This window comes from Sceloporus occidentalis, unplaced genomic scaffold (assembly GCF_023333645.1).
Source record: "Sceloporus occidentalis isolate IW3139 unplaced genomic scaffold, rSceOcc1.0.p SCAF_25, whole genome shotgun sequence".
In the NCBI taxonomy this organism is placed as follows: domain Eukaryota; kingdom Metazoa; phylum Chordata; class Lepidosauria; order Squamata; family Phrynosomatidae; genus Sceloporus; species Sceloporus occidentalis.
The window spans coordinates 12174501-12196161 of NW_028317005.1; the positions used below are offsets into that span (position 1 = coordinate 12174501).

General features: G+C 36.2%; 1 protein-coding gene across 4 annotated transcripts in view; it reads left to right on the plus strand.

Annotated features, from left to right (window-relative positions):
* The window catches only part of LOC149300412 (neuroligin-1-like), a 209799-nt gene that overhangs the window by 49130 nt on the left and 139008 nt on the right, over positions 1-21661 (plus strand). For 3 of the 4 annotated variants that reach the window (XM_089485231.1, XM_089485232.1, XM_089485233.1), the window contains one exon: positions 18018-18077. The exons of the other annotated variant lie outside the window; for it this stretch is intronic. In XM_089485231.1, the coding sequence (XP_089341357.1) occupies positions 18018-18077 (60 nt within the window). The remainder of the gene's footprint in view (positions 1-18017; positions 18078-21661) is intronic. 4 annotated transcript variants of the gene reach the window in all.

A 21661-nucleotide genomic window follows, 5' to 3' on the forward strand; every position in this document is an offset into this window, starting at 1 on the left:
CTGTGCATGATAAATCAAGGTTTGCATGTTACTGTAGTTCTACAGTTAAAAGGTGTGTGTTTGAAGTTGTGGAGTGTTGAGTCTGGGCGAGTTCAGAGATATGGAGCAGCAAGGGAGGGATGGATCAGTAGAGAAGACAGACATTCTCTATGCTTGGGGCATAGAGGGTGTATAGTGATATAGCAGGATATCAGAGATGAAATATTGGATGGGGTTGAGATCTGAAAAGGTATGATAAATACCTTAGTTCAGCATATAAGCCTTTAACTGTCACTGAGCCATCCAAGAAGACACAGCTGTAAAGCATCCTGCAACCTTCAGCTGAATTTTTGGAATGCTCCATTCTTTATGGTGTGATTTCCATAAAATATGGCTTATGCCTTGGTCTAGATAGATTTGCTAAGGACTACACACTGTGACATCTAGATAAAATAATGCATATATTATATTTGTCCTTTACAGCTACATACTAATTATCAAAAAAATACTGTCTCATCTTATAACCAACAACCTTCCTCCACTTTTTCCAATCTATTTTTCTATTCTTTTTTCAAAACATTCATTGTTTACAACCAAAGTAATTTGTACAGCTATGTTTATGGCCATCCCATTTATCAAACAGGAAAAAGAAATGACTGATCGTAGCACACAATCCAAACCAATTTATTTCTAATACTGACCCAGAGCAAAAATCCATGAAATGTCTACTAAACTCTACAAAACATCTATTATTTTGTTTTAGCTAAAAAAAAGCAGTACCTAAGAGACTGTTTAAATAGGCTAGTACAGTAAGAACATTTGTAATGCAGCAAGGCACAGTCTGTTTTATTATGTACGTCAATGTAACACAACAAAAGCTGCATTTGTACCTGCAAGTGTATAAATGTTTTTCGGGGATAAATCAAAGAAAGTTAGATAAAATTATTCAGCATTCCAAAGCAGCCGTGTTTTGTATTAACTGTGGTTTATAGTGGTCTATAATGTAATTCTCAGTGCTACACATCAATAAAGTTTGATACATTCCTAACGTGGAACATATAAATGTGCAACTGAAAACGATCGGATTGATACATAAATACCAGCAATAGTGGAGAAAAATGTTAAACCTCCTTGTATTTTGTTATTTGTAAACCAGTTGTTAATAGAGTCAGGGACATTCCATTGAAAAAGAATTTCCATAGAAGTCTTGATTCTCTTATTGGTTTTCACATCACGTTTTACACAAACACCGTGGTTCTTTAACTATTGCTTGGTTGCCTAGGATACAAAGGCCTTTCAGGCCTGAGATGGTGCTACCAGCTACAAAATACCTTCATGCTTCAGGGTGTTTTAGGATAGACGTTTACGTTACCTATAATATGAGAAAGCAAATTTGGTAAAGATGATACCTTTATCGGCTTTCTGACATATAATGGATTGCAAGCTTTCGAGACTATCTAGGTGTCTTCTTCAGGCATATTATACATGTAATACAGATCTATAATATGCCTGGAGAAGAGACCTAGATAGTCTTGTGAGCTTGCAATTCATTATCCGTCATTTAGCCAATAAAGCTTTTGCATTCTCTGTTTCTATGGCTAACACGGTATTACTGTTGTTTGTATCTTTAATTTATCATCTTTTAATTATTAATTGCCAACAAATAATGCATCACTGTACAACTTAAATGGGGGCAGTTAACACTTACATAACAAATATACATGAATACGTCAGTAGTCTACCTGTAATATTTAATTGAAATGTGTCTTTATATTGCTGCTTTTGATTATATACATCTAACACTTTACTTCACATGAACTGTTGGTTAAATTCTTAAAGTGTGTTCTTGATGACTCATAATATTCAATAAAAGACTTGAGTTCTATGAACATTAAATATGTATGTGTGATTATAGCTTATTCAATAAATTAAAATGTAAACATTTATATTTTTAAAGTTTTATAAACAATGATTTAGAAACAATAGGGAAATATAAGAAGGAGAATACAAATAAAAACATATTATCTATTAAAGTAATTGTTATTCCGTAATGAACACTGTCGCTTTTTTGCGTGTTAACATAAATTTTAACTGGTGTCCCATCAGCATCCATATTTACACATAACATATGTAATTTTGGTAGTAAATATGATTGAGGTGAATATAAATTCCATCAAGTTGATAATTGGGGAGGTTATAAACTTTTTTGTATGTAAACATTTAAATGGAGAAGAAAATGTAGTCTAACTATGGTGGACCATTACCCTGCATGATATTTGTGTAAATAATGCTTCTTTGCCAAATAGAAGAAACCAACCCAGTGAAGCAGCATTTCAACCACAGATTCTTGGCCAAACCTGAACAGTTTCTGGGTATGCTAATCTCACTTAGAAATTAACTCCTCCAGAAGAGACAAATTATTTTTCTCACAGGTGTAATATAAAAAAAAAAGTTAATTTAGATCACCTCATTCTGACAGTGTCTCCATTTGCAAGCCATTTTTTTTTTAGCACGGTATATAGATTTTTTTTATGTTTTACACGTCTGTCACTGCTTTTTATAAACATCAACTCTTGATATTCTTTTTGTGATTTTAAAATATGAATGCAATATTTTACGCTACCTTCTGCATTGGCAATTTCCCAATTACGGATCTCTTAAAGACTAATAGATGATGTTATTGTATATGCATATGAGCGACTTACGTACGTAAGCATATCAAATGGTCAAAGAAGGACACTTGTGTTATACAGTGTGAGATTAGAGATGTGCCTAGGGGAGTTATATTAATTTATGACCTGCCGATGGCTGTTTATGTAACTGAGTAAAGCAGTTTATTATATTTTATAAATAATTTTATATAATTAGATTTTTGAACTCATTTGCTTTTCTATACAGATTATTTGATTATTATGACTGTAAAAAATAGTTACCTGCGCACTATCCCTATGCTTATTTAGACAAATGGAGGTTTTTAGTTTCACTCCAATGGCCATTTAAAGTGGAAGCTCGCCTGCCACGTCAAGACAAACCTCTTAGGCGAGTCCTACACTGAACAATTCACCTTACTACTTTGAGGTAAAGGTAAAAATCTCTAATGAGACAGAGAGAGGTATTCTTTAAACCCCTACACATTTATTAGCTCTTAATATGGACCACATGGGATGGGCAGCAGCAATAGTAACCTGGCTGTGAAATACGAAATTGAAATACAAGCACACAGAAGAAAGCCCTGCGTTCGAACTCCCATCACTCGTGGGCGGCAGCAACGGCTATAGTATTATGACTGTACAACACTGTGCTTTCTGAGCTCCCTTAAAAAGAGGGACATTTGGAGAGGAAAGAGGAACACTTGAGTGGAGTGCATGCCCAGACTGGCCAAGTGGCCCACTGGGCAAATACCTGGTGGGCCAAGTATACCTTTACTGCCTTTTCTGGTGCCTTCAGTGCATTGCTGCCTGCTGAATACATGCTGCAAGAGTATAAAAGCATAGCATTTGGACGTACATCCTTCCTTTCCCAGTCCAGCCCTGGAGGTGTGGATTCAAATATGTACTTTTGGTAAATTTTAATCTGTAGACATGAATTCACTGGTTTATAATATACACTAGGAGTACAATACAATGTATGTTTTCTGAAAGAGCTATGCATGCTCTAAATAGTTACATGCGTCCATCAAGTTCAGCCCTTCCCATATCTGTTAATTTCTTGCTGTTGATCAAAAAGAAGGCAAAAAACCCCAGTCTTCCCAATTTTGTATAAACTAGGGGGGGAAAATCCTTCTTGACCGTCAGATCTCTCCTTGGATCAAGAATCTGTTTCCCCATAATTTAAAAATGATATCCTTAAATATTATGATTTTGCAAGTATTCATGCAGTTTTTGTTTAAATGTCTGTACAGACTCTGATAAAACTACCTCTGCAGGCAGAGAATTCCACATCCTTATTGTCCTTACTGTAAAAAAAAACCCTTTCCTTTGCTTTAGACTAAATCTCCTGACCTGAGTCTGTTAAATGTTGAGGTATTGTCAGCACAATATCCAAGTTCATATAACGTTGCCAACCCATGGCTCCTTAGCTTTATAGTATGGCGTCAGCTGTTAAATCCTGCCTAAAAACTTGGAGGCAGACAACCACAGACATCAAATAACCGTATGTAGATCTTCAGGAAAACACTACTATGAATGCTTATCTGCTGATTTAAAGGGAATGTTATGTTACTGATCTTCTCTCTGGTTCCCTGAGACTGCAGATTTTGAACTTTAAGGAAAAACTTAAATGAACTGTTAAATGTAATTCTTAAAAGACTATATATAAAGTAAAATTATATAAAAGTTATAAAACAATTATAAAAAAATATATAAAATAAAACATATATGCCATAAAAAGTAAAATTAAAAAAAGGTCCTTTATTAGTTTTTATTTCCTATTATAGGAATTCTCTTTTCCTGTAAAATATGAAGGTTTGTACTTACTATGCACCATAATAACATATAAACCTGAAAATCCCTATATATATATATATATATGCAGATATTTTTTGGAAGCATGCAACAGTGCCATGTCATACAGTTCTTACAGTTCTCAACTGATGGGAAATGTTTTATATAAATTTTTGATTTGACAATATTGTACAATATTCAAGTTTCCTTTTACAGGAAATATGCATATTTGATTTCAATGCATTTTGATTTACATAAATTAAATGTTTTAATGTATGCAAAAAAAAGAAATTTTATAATGAAAAATTGCAATCTGATTGCCTGATACTTTGAACTCATAAAGTAACTTTAGATCTTGACATACGATTATGCGCTCCAATTCTTCATTCGGCAGAAATCTTTTTTTTATTATTTTGGCACATCATCAGTGATTGTGACCTGGTGCTAACATCCAGGCTAAGTAGTTGTACTTACAGCTTCTCCAGATTAGCTGGCAAAGGATGACTTGACATCATGAATGTCTAATTCACCCAAGAGATCAAACAGATTGATTACACTGTGTGATAATCCTAAAAATAGATTAAGGTTAAGAACTTGAATATATTTTCCCTTTTATTACTATGTATATATTAGTAATAACAGACACTAGGTAATTTATATATACATAAATATATACAGCCACCGAAGTACAGCAAAGATACAAATGTGTGTACAGCATCATATACATATATAATATGTATAGTTGAGCATATTAGCACAGTCTTCCAGGGTCACAAATGAAAGTCTTCAAATCCTTTCTGACACACATGAGCAGAAAGTGGAGCAGAGGAGGCAGTAGGCTGCAGCTAGAGAGTGTAGGGAAAAGCAGGTAAGTCATCTTTTGGACAGGTTAAGAATGTACATTTAAGTACCTACTAAATCCTTTATTGTTATTATTTATAGATTGCTATAGCACCATCATATTCCATAATGCTGTACAATGGGTAAACAGGACATAACAAGTAGTAGATAATAAAGTTACGCTTTGTATACATTTAGTGTTGAAGTCGCCATTAACATATGTAGGTATGATATACACGTGAGATAAATATACATATAAGTAGTTTCTTTTGTTTTTGTCTATTCTGAAATGCCGTTTCATATTGCAAGGGTGTCCTTTGGCAGATTAACACAAAACAATTCACTCAATGGGAATTGTTGGAGGAGAATGACTTTGCCTCCTGTTGTTAACTTTGACAACTCCTTGATGAGAAAACACTGCAGCTCTGTTGAGTTGCGGAGGGAAATGTTAACATTTTCATTTTAGTGTTGATGTTGACTGTAATATTAATGGCTCTAATTTTATAGAGAGTCCTCAAGCCAGTAAAACTTTAAAGATTAGAGTATCTGCAAAGTCTGTACTATGACTTAACAAGTCCTTGGTCTTGTGCTTATTTTTACTTTGTGGTTTTTTTGATGGTTTGGGATAACATGACAAGAGGGGTTTTTTTTTCCTGAGAAATGATGTATGTACCTTGAGATAGCTGAAAGTTTCAAAAAGTGAAGTTAAAGATAACCAATGTTATGAAACTAATAATGTAAAAATATTTTTGCTGGAATAGGGATTTTTTTCATGCAATCACAGGGCTAACCCCCACATAAAGAGACCTGGGACGAGCTCCTCTGTGTCCTCAGCGCAACCTCGCCACCAATGTTTCCTCTCCTATCCGCGTGCTGCCAGCTGCTGAGCTGTGACATCATATCCTGGTCCTCTCCAACAGCAGAGGGTGCTTAACTAGTCATCAAACCAGGGAAGTTTCTGGGGTAGACTACCCAGAGCTCTCCCTCTTATGAGAAAGTGACTTCAAGAAGAGGCAGGGATAGTTGCACATGGGATATGGCTAGATCTGGCAGTCTTTAGTGGAAGGGAACTGGGCATGAAGCAGACAGAAAGTGGACGGGAATAGGCAGAACATGGGCTTGGGAAAGCAGGGCTTGTCCTGGACACTCTGGGTCAAACACAGAGAGTTACCAGGTATGCTAATCAGACACCCAAAATTAAAAAGAGATAGTATTACTCTTTATGTTCTGAAATAAGCACTCTTCTCTATCGTGTCCAGCAGTAGTCATGTCAGTGCTACTGAGGAAATAAGAGTTTTTAACACAAACAATAAAACATTACTTAATTCAAAGCAGTCATTAGATGCATTCTACATATACAGTGGTGTTGGGGCACGTTAGATGGCAATGATGGCATATATATTTAGCCTTTATAGCACAACTTCCTGTTTTCTCCAGCAAGAAGGGCTGATCTGGCAAGGGATAATGTATAATTCAATGTATAAGGCAGGGGTGTCCAAGTTTTTTCTGCAGTGGGCCACTTCATCAGAATTGTATACGTGCGCGGGCCGCACTCATTTTTCACTGCGTGAAAATATGGCCTTTAATAAGATATGCAGATTAAAATAAAGTAAATGACACAAAACCTTTACTTTTCCTCTCACTGATTTCTGGGCCTAGAAAGTTTTGTGACTACAAATTCAGGATTCTGGTTAAGTTAAAATGAAATAGTTCTACTGAAAATTCAGGGTTCACCGAAACTGAAAATGACCCCCCCACACATACTTTTAATAAAAGAAAGTTGCACACCAAAATTGTACAAAAAAAATTATATGTTATGATTGTTAACAGCAATCTCAGGCATACCCAGATTCCAGTATGTACTGGTTGGCTGGGCATTGTACCAGTAATTTTTGTCCAATTTTGGTGTGTAACCACACTTTTATTAAAAGTAACACACCACAATTGGACAAAAAAAAAATCAACAATATGACTTGGCATGATAGGAGTGTGATTGCTAACAGCAAACACACTCTTTTCATACCCAGGCAACCAGTAAATGCTGGAACCTAGGCATGATGGGACTGTGATTGCTGTTAGCAGATTGCTGTTAGCAATCACACTCCTATCATGTCAAGTCAGCCAGTACATGCTGGTACAGGGTGGCTGTAAGTGCAGACCCCATACTGCTGGCAGCATTAATACACAAGGGGGACAGCTAGCCAGGTTTCAGCATGTACTGGCTTACTTAGCATGATAGGAGTGTGATTGCTAACAGCAATCACAGTCCCATCATGCCTAGGTTCCAGCACTTACACATCCATGCTATCACACACACACAAATTCATTAATATACTCATTCATTCACACATTCATTCCCTCACAGGCATACTTATTCAAACAACCTCCCCCACCCCTTACCTACTACAGCTCTCGATGCCGCTCACAGACTTCAGCAGGGGGCGCGGCCTCCCTCGTTCTCCCCACAGAGGAGGCAGGACTGGAGCAGAGAATAGACCCTCCCACAAGTAAGAGGCAGGGCTTGTGATCCTGGCTGCCGATCTCACGTGGGCCCCATCTCGAGGTCACGCGGGCCGCATTTGGCCCGCGGGCCGCATGTTGGACGCCCCTGGTATAAGATGACTTTGAAGAAATCTTGATGATTTAGCTTTGTTAAAAAATGCCAGGCAAGTTCTTTCTGAATCAAAAGCTCACTGGAGTTGACTCGTCAATGTATATAATGAATAGACCTAATTGTAAACCACCCCAAGATTATAGACCAAAACACAGCCGCACCATTAACACGAACAACAAAAAGCAAGGAGAAAATGGTGAACTCCAATTACCAATGTATGGCATATTTTATGCTAACTGGCATGTTAACCTCATATGACTATTTTCTGCAAGATGCTCTTTCTTGTAACATTGGCAAATGAAAACAGATCATTTCACAATGATAGGGTAAAGGATTAAAGGATGTTGGACGCCCCTGGTATAAGATGACTTTGAAGAAATCTTGATGATTTAGCTTTGTTAAAAAATGCCAGGCAAGTTCTTTCTGAATCAAAAGCTCACTGGAGTTGACTCGTCAATGTATATAATGAATAGACCTAATTGTAAACCACCCCAAGATTATAGACCAAAACACAGCCGCACCATTAACACGAACAACAAAAAGCAAGGAGAAAATGGTGAACTCCATTACTGTTTGTTTTCTTTTGTATATTTGTACTCTAGTCAAGGTAATCTCAATCCAAAACCACTGCTTTTATGGAGGGATATAATTTATTATGTTCTGAATTAAAATCTGACTCACATGTATTTCAGTTTGACCATTCAATAAGCTAGTGTAACTCATAACAATTCTATACTCCTGTTTGATGAATACATCAATCATTAATATTGACTAGTAAGGAAACAAAATCTATGGCACATTTTTATTAGCCACCTTAATGTGGTATTCAATCATTAAAAGTAGAAAAGAACAGATTTAAAATGACAAGGGCTTATCTCCAGTTACGGTTACGTGGATACTAATTAACGTTTTGGCTAATTTACTTGCTCTCAAGCCATTAAATGAAGAATTTTTGGTTGGCATTGCAGTTTACATAATAATCCTCAATGTCTGGATAAGATTGAGTTCAGTATTTTTGTCCGGTGTTTTGGTGCTTGTATTCTAAATATTTGCATATTATTTGCCTGCTTATCAAAAACAAAAAAGAATGATTCGATTTACTGTTAAAGCAACAACACTTAATAAGATGAACCAAGTTATTTCAGACTCATTTTATAATAGTCAATTATACAAAGTAAATGAAAAATCTACGTAATATGCCACTTCTAAAATATTTAATGCGTGCTCCTCTATGTTTCTAAATAAATTAATGCATATATAATATTACATTGGAAATGTTTTGTAATTATGTTATTGCATAACTTAAAGCTGTACATAGCAATGTGAGCTAACTAGTCTCCTAATAATTCAAACATACAGATAGCAAAACATAAGGTTTTAACAATACTGCAATATTAGATCAAGATGATCAAAGGCTAAGATATAATATAAGGAAGTTTTACTTTACTGACAGGATGATAGATAAGTGTAACAGCATACCAGCAGAAGTGGTAGAGGCTAATCCAGTTAGTAAATTTAAACATGCATGAGCTGGGCATAAAGCTATCCTGAATCTAAGACAAGACCAAGAACTTATTAAGGTTATTAAGGTTTCAACCTTTCAAAAATGGGCAGGCTAGTTTGGTCTTTCTTCTGCTATCATGTTCTGTGTTCCTACGTAATACATTCTCACGGCATCTGACGACTTGGTCAAGGTCATACAATACAATCTTTTATTTGTATGGAATATGTTTTTTGAATGTTGCTACTACCAGTCTGCATTGTTACATTATATAGGAAACAGAGAAGCATATGGGTTAATATTGTCAAGGGTACTCAGGTTTAGTTCATACTGAGAGTTTGCAGGTACAACAATAATGGTTGAATTCATCCTAGCGGATCTTAATATCGCTGGAAATCCTTGGTTTTCATTGTTGTGCTGTGATATAATGTAATAGGAAGATATGGAGCAGATGTTAAATTGGCAAAGTAATCCTTGAATGACAAAATGTAATGGTATTACAGCTGGCAGATGTGAAATGCTATCACCGATCTACCATGGTGTGCTTCTGTAGTACAAAAACAATTACCAATGTATGGCATATTTTATGCTAACTGGCATGTTAACCTCATATGACTATTTTCTGCAAGATGCTCTTTCTTGTAACATTGGCAAATGAAAACAGATCATTTCACAATGATAGGGTAAAGGATTATTCTAATATATATCCAAGATGCCAAAGTTCACTAAGACAGTATAAACGTAATTAAAAAATAACATGAAAAAACAAGAATAATTAAAACTTGGCATTCTAGAGGGATTTACTCATATTACTGGTATATTGTACAACCTATACATCCATTAATATCTTGGGTGTTGCTGATCCGAAATGTAATAATAATAATAGTAATAATAGGGGGCATCCTCGCTGATGTAGGGGGTGTTCCGGCTGACAACGTGGGAAACACCCCCATTTAAAGGGGATACCGGCGAGGAGTGGGGCCTGTCAAGACCCCGTGACACGGAGGATTTGGGTTTTGACCCGAAGTAACGGAGAAGCGATGTCTCTCTCAGCTTTCTCCGGGTCACACCCGGAGAGTTCCCAGGTATTGCGGTGATACTTCAGCTTTAAGGTCACTGGTGATAAATAACACTAGATGTCACAGCATCACCTCAAGGAGGTTGAAAAATGAGAGACAGTGCAATCAAAGTGAAGGGATGTTATACAGTTTAGGTAACACAACCAACACTGCCATTTTTCTTAGGTTTTAGATTTTGTTTTATAGTAACTGTGAAATGATAGATAGAATTCATCCAGTATTACAAGCCAGATCTTGACTGCAATGTCAATAATAAAATTTAGATTGTTACAGGCTTTGCATACCCAGATTATTAATGTGAAGAACATCAAATTTAAACAAAGGGATGTGGTAAAAGAATGTTTAACCCTTTGTGTGTGAGATGGTAGACTAATACCCAGTTTTAACTGATCTTGAGCTGATCTTTGTTGAAATAGTCCCTGACCATGTAAACTAGCAAGCCTCCCAACAGTCCTGATTATGCCACTCTATCCCGCTGTCTCACCAAGATCTACCTCTTAACTCGAATTTTTATTTAGTATTGTGAAATACCATTTACCATGAGCTTTTTAAATTAAAGTTTCACTTGTTTTGAAAGTTTCTTGTACCTTGACAAAACGCTTGATAAAATGTTAAGTACAATAAGACCTAGTATAGTTACTTATCTGTAATTTATTTTCAATGCTCCAATATAACAAACACATTTAAACATGCTTGTAAAATAAATAAACAAATGTAGCATTAGAAACATTCATAGAGGCCAAACTCTTCCTGGGAATAATTCTTTAATCAAGTAAATTTTGCCTCAATGTTTTTATTACAGAGAACACTTACGTGTAATTGCTGTGTGACATAAAATCACTCATAGGTTGTTGTCATATAAACTAAAAAAAGCTTCTTAATTTGTTTTGTGTATATTAAACTTAAAATTATATATTTGCTAAAGTTTATTTGCTTAGCATACTAGAGCATTACATTTGACTAAGTGGAACAGCACTTTTACATTTTAAATTAATCCAAGGAAAATGGCATTGACTTAGCACATAGGATAGGTCAAACACATCAGCCACCGATCAGCGATAACATTTCGACCCCCTGCCTAATATTATTATTATTTATTGTTTTATATCGTGCCATCAAATTCTGTAGAGCTGTAATAATACTAATACTGTGTAAGTCCCCCTTTTGCTGCCAAATCACCCCTGACCTGTCCAGGCATGGACTCCACTAGACCTCTGAAGGTGTGCTGTGGTATCTGGCACCAAGACGTTAGCAGCAGCTCCTTTAACCCCTTAATGACAATTGCCGGTCCTGGCACGGCACGGAAAAGCATGTGCTTTACGACAATTGACGTGCCAGGACCGGCACGTCTTTAAACGGGTGCAGAAAGCGATCTACTATCGCTTTCTGCACCCAAAAAGCGTTGCTGAATGCCTCGACCTCGAGGCATTCAGCAACGCCGCGATCGGCACGAAGGGGCCATCTCTGGCCCCTCCACGGGGCGTCAACATCCGCCATACTTTGTATGGCGGCGGACGCCCGTTTTAAAAGCGTTTAGGAGGCGATCGACGATCGCCTCCTAAACTTAAATGGTGTCGCTGGAATGCCTCGATCAGGAGGCATCCAGCGACACCAAACACTAACCTTTTGATGGGCTGTGACCGCTCCGGAGAGCGGTCACAGCCGCAGCTGCCGGCAATCTTCGCCATCAAGGAAGATGGCCGCCGTCCTGTAACAGGAACCACAAATTTTAAAAGTTCGCTAGATAGTCCAGACCATCTAGAGAACTTTGGCTCCACTTGCAGGTTGAATACAGGTACTGCATTCACCATGCAAGTCAATGGAGCCCAGCTTTCTAATCACAGTGTGATTAGTAAAAATAAATTAAAAAATAAAATAAAATTAATAATAATTAGAAAAAAATAGTAAAAAAACATTAAAATGTAAAAATCATTTCCCACTGATGTCACTATCAGGGGAACCTCCAAGTTGAAAAAAAATGTTAAATTTTTTTAAAAAAAAATAAAAAAAAATAAAAATATATATATATATAAAAAATATATTTTTGTGAGCAAGTCCTAAAATTAGCATATTAGCTTAAAACAATTCTCGCATGGAAAGAGTTAAAATACTGGCATATTAAATGCCCGTGGGGTGTCTACTTTTAAAAAATGTATGATTTGATGGGGTAAATTGAATGGGCCAGGTTCAACAACGTCCCAATTAACACGGGGGGAAGGATGGCCACACATCTAATTTCCAATTAGAAAAATGCACACGTACCAAATGTGGCCTTTTAGTTCCCCCTAAAAATGACACACCCATGCATGTGGGGTATCACTGCACTCAGGAGATGTTGCTGAACACATTATGGGGTGTCGTGTGACAGCGGCATATGCCAGGAGCTGTAAATTCATACATAAAGTAGGTGTGTGTGGGAAAAATACACACACAAAAATATTACTGCAAACTTTGAAAAAATGCTGGTGGTAAAATATGTGCATGCAAAGAGTTAAAATACCAGCATTTAAAATACCCTGTGGTGTCTAGTTTTGAAAAATATATGGTTTTGTTGGGCACACTGAAATGGCCCGGCTCAAAGATGTACCAAATAGGGCATGGGCAGTGGATCCCAAATGCCAAAGTTCAACATTGAAAAAAGCGCATGCCCCAAATGTGGCCCTTTTGCCCCAAAACAGCCAGGCAAAATCATTCATGTGAGGTATCGCTGTACTCAGGAGATGTTGCTGAACACATATTGGGGTGTTTTGTGATAGTGACATATACGAGAACATTTTAATTCATACCTGAATTAAAATGTGTGTGGAAAACCAAATGCAAAAAAATGACTACCACAAAGTTTGACAAAGACTGGTGGTAGATATGGTGCATGGAAAGAGTTAAAATACTAGCATTTGAAATACCCTGGGGTGTCTAGTTTTCAAAAATATATGGGTTTATTGGGCACACTGAAATGGCCCGGCTCAAAGATGTACCAAATAGGGCATGGGCAGTGGATCCCCAAATGCCAAAGTTCAACATTGAAAAATGCGCATGCCCCAAATGTGGCCCTTTTGCCCCCAAACAGCCAGGCAAAATCATTCATGTGGGGTATCGCTGCGCTCAGGAGATGTTGCTGAACACATATTGGGGTGTTTTGTGATAGTGACATAAACTAGAACATTTTAATTCATACCTGAAGTAAAATGTGTATGACAAAACAAATGCAAAAAAATGACTACCATAAAGTTTGACAAAGACTGGTGGTAGATATGGTGCATGGAAAGAGTTAAAATACTATCATTTGGAATACCCTGGGCTGTCTAGTTTTCAAAAATATATGACTTGATGGGGTAAATTGCATTGGCCGGGTTCAAAGATACCCGAAATGGCACATGGGGGGAAGAATTACCAGATTTGGAAAAAATGGCTTTGAAATAGCAAAACGCTACCTGTACTTATTGCCCCATAATGGGTAGAAAAAAGCAAAAAAACATAAAAACATTGGGTATTTATAAACTCAGGACAAATAGTAGAATCTATTTAGCAGGTTTTTTCATTACCTTTTATAGATGAGTAAAAGATTTTTCAACTAAAAGTTAGAAACAGTCATTTTTTTCTAAATTTTTCACCATATTTTATAATTTTTTTAATAGTAAATAATATGATACAATCAAAACAATGTCATCTAAAGAAAGCCCTTCTTGTCCTGAAAAAAACAATATCTAATGTGTGTGGGTTCAGTAAACGGGAAAGAAGAAAATTACAGCTAAACACAAGCAGCGCAGAAATGTTAAAAAGGCCATTGTCACAAAGGGTACAAAAAGTAAAATCAGCCTTTGTCTCGAAGGGGTTAAGTCCTGTAAATTGCAAGGTGGGGCCTCCATTGATGGGACTTGTTTGTCCAGCCATTGTTTGAATGGCAGGACCCAAAGTTTCCTAGCAGAACATTGCCCAAAGAATCACATTGCCTCTGCCGGCTTGCCGTAGTGCATGCTGGTGCCATGTGTTCTCCAGTTAGGAGACCCACACACCCAACCATCCACGTGATATAAAAGAAAGCGTGATTCATCAGACCAGGCCACCTTCTTTCACTGCTCCGTTGTCCAGTTTGTATTCTCACCTACCCATTGTAGGCACTTTCGGCAGTAGACAGGTTTTAGCATGAATACCTTTCTATTAGAACCAGCATTAATCTTTTTTCAGCAATTTGAGCTACAGTAGCTCGTCTGTTGGATTTGACCACATGACCTTGTCGCCGGTTTGCGGCTTTTCCTTCCGTGGATCTTTTTTGAGAAGTACTGACCACTGCAGACCAGGAACACCGCACAAGAGCAGCAGTTTTGGAGATGTTCTGACCCAGTCGTCTAGCTGCTCAGATCCTTAAGCTTGCCAATGTTTCCTGCTTCTAACACGTCAACCATGAGGACAAAATGTTCACTTGCTGCCTAATATATCCCACCCACTGACAGGTGCCATGATAACAAGATTATCAGTAAATTCACTTCACCTGTCAGTGGCCATAATGTTATGGCTGATCGGTGTCTATTAGTCATTAAAGTTAACAAATTAGCTTGACAGATGTACATTAAATATAAAGAAAAAATTTAGAATTTATGCAAATGATCATATATAATAAAGGTATTTTTCTTCTCCAAATGTGAATGTTAAAGTGAGCCCTTTGCATCACTATAAGTGTTTATAAAAACACTTGTGCTTAGTATGTGGCTTCAAGTCATTTACGGACAAGTGCAGCATTTATTAGGAGGGGATTAAAGCTAACAAGCCTTAAATGTTAGGTTGTTGTAGGTAGTATTTTATTATTTTCCACGTACATTGAAATGCGGTTGGAAAGTAATAAAGCTATATGCAAATTTTAACGTTGAGGGTAAAGATTAATTAACTGCTAAGTCTCTAAGGAAGAACCTTATTTGCGTCTGCTGGCACATGGTACACAAATTAAAGATTATTCATCTGTCGTGATATTCTTATTCTTATTACATAATTTTATGTTCTCTTAACCCCTGATAATCTATACTATCTCCAGATTCAGAAAAACAAAGGAGATGTAAAATGCAAATATTTTAGGGGCAGACAAATCCCCAAGAAGCATAGGGTATTCAGAATATATAATATGTGCATTCTTTTGGTGGGGGGTTCCAAAAAGTAAGCCTTATTTTTTGATAACAATAATTAGGTGATGGCATCATTAACTCCCTTCTGCTGGATTCTATTTACTTTTTTCCATATAGAATTTTATACAGAATTCTAGAAGAAGCTCTCAAAAGCCCTTTTTATCATTTGCTATAAAAGAGACAGAGGCTGGAACTGGACTGGGAGTTGACAGGGTTAATGTCATGAAAAGAAGAGGACCTATTATTAAACTACTTTGATTAGGCCTCCCCAGCAGGGCCAGACGGGAGATGATTACATGGCCCTGGCACTTTTAAGCCAGTTTTTTATATTCTTGCATCCATCTATATCCAGCATGTGCAGTATGCATTCTCCAGTATCTCAGATACCAGAAAATGAAATTGGGACCATGGGATTGTGGTCCTGAATCCCGCTATACCGCCAAGCTCTACCTCAGCAGGATTGAATAGGAAAATCGGGACTGTCCCACCGCATGTTGAAAAAGACATATTGGCACTTCAATGTCATCCATATGTCCAAGATGGCCATCAAAAATCTTGGAGCCTGGTATTGGCTTTATGCCTGGGTCCTCATTCCCCTCTGATCAGCCCACCTTACATCAGTCCCATTGTGCCACCCAGCAGAGGCTCTAACACTATACACTTACACACACATTTCTGTTCCTCCTCTCCCAGGCACCAAAAACACTAGGCTCATTACTGGCACTCCTATAACACACACTCAGGATAACAATATATGCTGACACATACCCACACATGCAAACACCAAATACTAACACACACTCATGTTAACACCATGCACTCATACACAGGCATGCTAATACCATTCACCAATACACACACACACACACACTCTAACACAATGATACACACACTAATGCAATGCACACACAACACCATACGTGCATATGTAAAAAGACAGGGCTTAGCTTTTTATTATTATAATTATTATTATTATATTTTAATTATGTTTCTTTTTATTTCTCTTTCAGCAAAGTTGAGTCATACAGGCTTAAATAAAAAACGCCTATTCTTGCATAATTAAATCTTCAATTCTAAGAGCAAACATCAGCCTTTGCAATGAGGAGTTCATATAGATTGTCATGTTGACCTTTTGGTTAGATGAAATATTAAAGTTTACTTAAGGCTCCAAAAAATGGCATTACTTACTTACCCTTTAAATCTTCGTTATCCAACTGCTATTCAGTAGGGCTGGCGAATGATCAGAATATTCCTTTAAAATGCCCCAAATTAATAGCTAGACAACATATAACAACCGAAGTAGCCTGTGCATTTGCAAGCTATTTTGACACTGCAGTACTATAATATATATTTTTAAATACTTTTAAAGAATATATATATATATATGTGTGTGTTTTTACAGGGACAAAGTCACTCTAGGGCAGAAGTCCTGTCTACAGCTTTTGTCTATTTGATGGTGTTTTTATTTTGAAATCTTTAGATACTTTTTGAAATGGTTCTGTGATATATTTCTTTCCCATTGTCCTGAGGAGTTTTAACATTTTTCTTACAATACATCATCTTGACAGTCAGAAAGTATATTTGCAGAAAGTAACCAGTGTTTCCTTGTGGACTATGTGTTGACGCAATGCATGCTTCTTGCTGGAAAGCTATTGACACATACCTTTTCATCTTCTACTCGCTTTGTACTGTCTTTTTATGCATGAGATGGTTCTGCTTTCTTCTTCTACAGCCGAATCTTAGTAACTCGAGTATCATCTGTTGGTAATATTGTTTTTTTGCATGCCAAACGAAGTCACAAAATCACAATGTGTTGCATTTTAAACAAGTGTGGACCTGAAGCAGATTCTAATCTTATTTTATGCAAGTCTGTAATGTGTTTTGTGAGTTTTACATTGTTTCTCTCTTTTTCCTGCTTACATATTTCCATCTGCTTTAGCATATTTTTCAATATAATGAATACTAAGCCATGCCATTAACTAAACATATTTTAATAAGCTTGTGAAAGCTTTGGGAGCCTGCTTTTCCCCCTGATTTTTAACAATTTTCTGTACCATTTTTTTCTTGTTTTTTTTTTTTTTACACTGTCCACATATTTTCACAAATCTTGGCTAATGAAGAAATCATTGCAAAACTACAACCTTACTATTAGTTATATTTTCCACTAGAATAAGGTCTAATTTTACCCCATATTGAAGTTTTAAGTCTTACATAAAATGTTAAATATTGAGTCTAATAAATATATAGCTATTACTCAAAGCTAACTAAAAGTCACACCTAATTTAACTCCATTACCACCCAAAATATTAGGAATTATTAATTTAATATGCATTTTTTTTCTTTTGTGGACCTGGTGGGAGTGTTCCTAATGTTTGATGTTTTCTTTAGTTTATATTAGTATGATATATTCTTGAATTGCTTGCTCCATGTTTTCATTCTTAATCCTAGGTCCCCTTACAAAGAAACAGACAGATGATTTAGGTGATAATGAAGGTGCTGAAGATGAAGGTATTTTTTGTCACCAAACTGATTTGCATGACAAGGACCCCTTGAAAATCTTTTCCTCCTTTTCTTTTTCTTGACTTCTTGTCTCTATTTTGAAGAGTTTTTTTTCTTTCAAATCCCATTTTTTGATTGATGTGTTTCGTCTTCTTGCCTGTTGTATATTTTTTTGTACATTTTTCTATCAACTGAATGTTGTCCCATTTTACATTTTTATGCAAACAGTAAGTGTGTACACCAAAGCTCTTCTTGTCTCGACAAGTTTTTTTTTTTAACTTACATACCACTTCTTGAATACATTTTGTGAAATCTTTGAACTAACACTGTTTTAAGTCTATCAAAAGACCCCTTTTTTGCATGTGTTCTAACATTCCCTGAATATATTAATTTGAGTATCACTAATGACAAAAGTCTAGTGCCTTTTTGTCTAATCAAGGAGATGGCTTTGAAATTATGAAATTCAATCATCCAAAGGGACCGATTTTCTTAAGATACGGATGTTTAATTTTCTTTTAACCCTCTTAACTATTTAAAATTTGGTTAAAAACACACGAAATCGAGAAACATGTCTCATGTTGGTTTATCCTAGGAAAATATTACATACACATTTTCTGCACCTATCTATATATAAAAATGTTTTTGATCACTTTTTACCTAAAGTTTAAGGTTATTACGGTATATTAAGAGGTAAGTTTGTCTACTAGGAAGCAATGTCTCAGGTTTCTTCTAATCAACTCGGATTTTTTTTTTAAATAGTTTATTAATATACTAATATATTAGGTTGTTAAACTTCTGAAACACTTCAGAAACATCCTAATGTTTATTATTAATAAATTGCTGTTATGATCGTTAATCCAGTTTTTTAAACCAGACCTTAGATTTCTGTTAAGGGCATGAACTATAGGGACAACAACGAAATACAAATTATATTTATGGATTCATACACTGAATCTTTAGCCTTACCAGAGAGCAGTGTTTAATAAAAGACCGATTTCCACTAATGATGATACGCTGTCCATTAGTTTCTTCTTGACCAGACAGAAGTGCATCCCTCAGAGAGTATTAGAAGAGATTAGGCTCCATTTTACTAGCCACCATCAAAAAGTAGAAGATTTTTCAAAGTGATAATTATTGGGGAAACAATCAATTATATTGGATTTAACGGACCAGCTGATGGAAACACAACAGTTACCTTGTTTTTTTTCATTGGCCAGTTAAATACTGCATCAATAAAAAACAACGCCATAGCAGAATCAATTGATTTATACATCACAGACAAAAGAGGAAAAATAAACAACTTTATATGAAATTAAACAAACGTATAAAAATGGAACTTTGAAACGTACTAGGAATAAACAACAGTTTTTTAAGTGCTCAAAGATTCTTAACTGGTTTATCGGTAGTACCAACATTTCATTACTGTTCTCAGTAGGTACTTTGTAATTCTATGTAATTTTAATTAAGGAAGAGTTCTGAAACAACCTCCCTCTGTGTTACCTCCAAGCATACAATTAGCAGTCTACAATTCTGCTGTGAACGTGCAGTTAATGATTTCAGATTAATAATTTATCTTTAATGCCTTAATCATATTAATGTCATGCTCACTAATACAGAATATCAACAGGTGTTGTTTGGTAATAGATAAGTTACATTATTTGGTATGTTTCACTTTCACCTGTCTGCAAAGTTACATTATTAGTTAGGATCTATTGCCTATGCACTTTTTTCTCAATACTGATTCAACTCACCTTGTTTAAATTGCCTTCTGATGGAAAAACCACAGTAAACATGTTCTGTACGTAGATCTTTGTTGGCCTTGTTCGATACATAGCTTAATCAGTGACAGTCGTGCTATTGAGTGAACTATGCAGTACGCATAGACAACTCAGCCCTTCTTGCAGTAGAAAGTAGTATTATCTTAAATTCTCAGAGTAAGTAGCCTGGAGCTTCCCCTATCCTTAATGGTGTGTGAAGGTGAGGCTAACCCAAGTTACGCTTTGGACTCGCAAGGAGTAGACGCTAGCAGAAAATATCTCTCCCCTGTCTGGCGATTGTAGATATTAACCCATAGCCCCAGCTAAGCAGTACTTCACCCAGAGACTCTGAATTAAATCCAGAAAGTTGTCCAGGTATTTTTATATTGTATAATGAAGTATGTGAATTGAAATGACAACTTTCCTGCAAACAATATTGCTGGTAATTTTTTCAAACATGTAACCAAATGCAAGAAAAGTTAAATGCCTTCACCTTCCATGTATTTATAGAATTCTAGCCTAGCATAAGGATGGATGTGGCTTGTGATCCATTGTTGACTACTATTCCTATTTAGCACAATGCTGCCCTCTCAGTCATTTGAGAAATCAATCTAACAAATCAATGTAACATAATAGCTGAGCTAGTTTTTTCTGTGTGGTTTTTCTGGGCTGAATTGAGAGTCTGACTGACCAGCATAGTACTTGCTTAAGAGTAAAATAATAAATCCTCTGTAATAACTTGTATCACCCACTTGCTGGTTTAATAGAATAGTTGAGCTGTTGCCGGTTACTCAATCAACAACAATTAGCAATGAGCTGCACCGGGGAGATCTTTAAAAAAAGTGGTTGCTCCTGCAGTATACACATCATTAGAGCTGTAGAATGTAGGATTCTGGGAAATTGCACATTTAACATAACATATTTACTGTGGATATCCCTAGTTCATTACACATATACAGTGTCCTCCACTAATATTGGCACCCTAGGTAAATATGAGCAAAATATGTGAAAATTGTCTTTTTTATTTAACCCTTTGATCTTTTCGACAATACACACAAATACTCTCATGGATATAAAACAATTGCAAACAAAACATAAAAATGTAAAATATATGTGTGGCATAATTATAGTCACCCCAATTAATTCATATGAGAAAAATATACTTAAATATATTTCCACTGACATTTACATTTTTTTAGTATACCTGGGTGACTAGGGTGACAGCAAATTTTTCAACCATGACTTCCTGTTTCACAGAGGTATACATATTAATCTTATTAAGCAATCACAAACAGTAAGATCAAGGAAAATAGCTGTGATGTGTGACAAAGGATTGTTGGCTTCACAAAACAGGGATTTCAACCATCAGGGTGATAACTAAGGAGTTCCAGTCAACTGAAAATGTTATGAATCAACTTGGAAGATGAAGTGTGTCTATATTGTCTCAACTGACAAGTAGTTTGAGTGGCCAAAAAATCTCCAAGGATCACAGCAGGAGAATTGCAGAAGTTCGTTGTGCCTTGTAGTCAGAACGTCTGCAAAACTACAGTCCAATGTCACCTACATCACTACCAGTTGTTTGGAAGGGTTTCAAGAAAAAAAGCCTCTAGTCTCACTAGTCTCATCCAAAAAGAAAGTCAATCCTCTTGAGTTTGCCAGACACTATTGGAACTTAAAATGGGATTGTGGTTCTATGGACAGATGAAACAAAAGTATAGATTTTTGGCAATAAACACCAGAGGTGAGCTTGGCACACAGAGAGGTAGCCATATGGAAAATGTACATCATGCCCATATACCATAAATATGTTGGTGGCTCTTTAATGTTTTGGGGCTG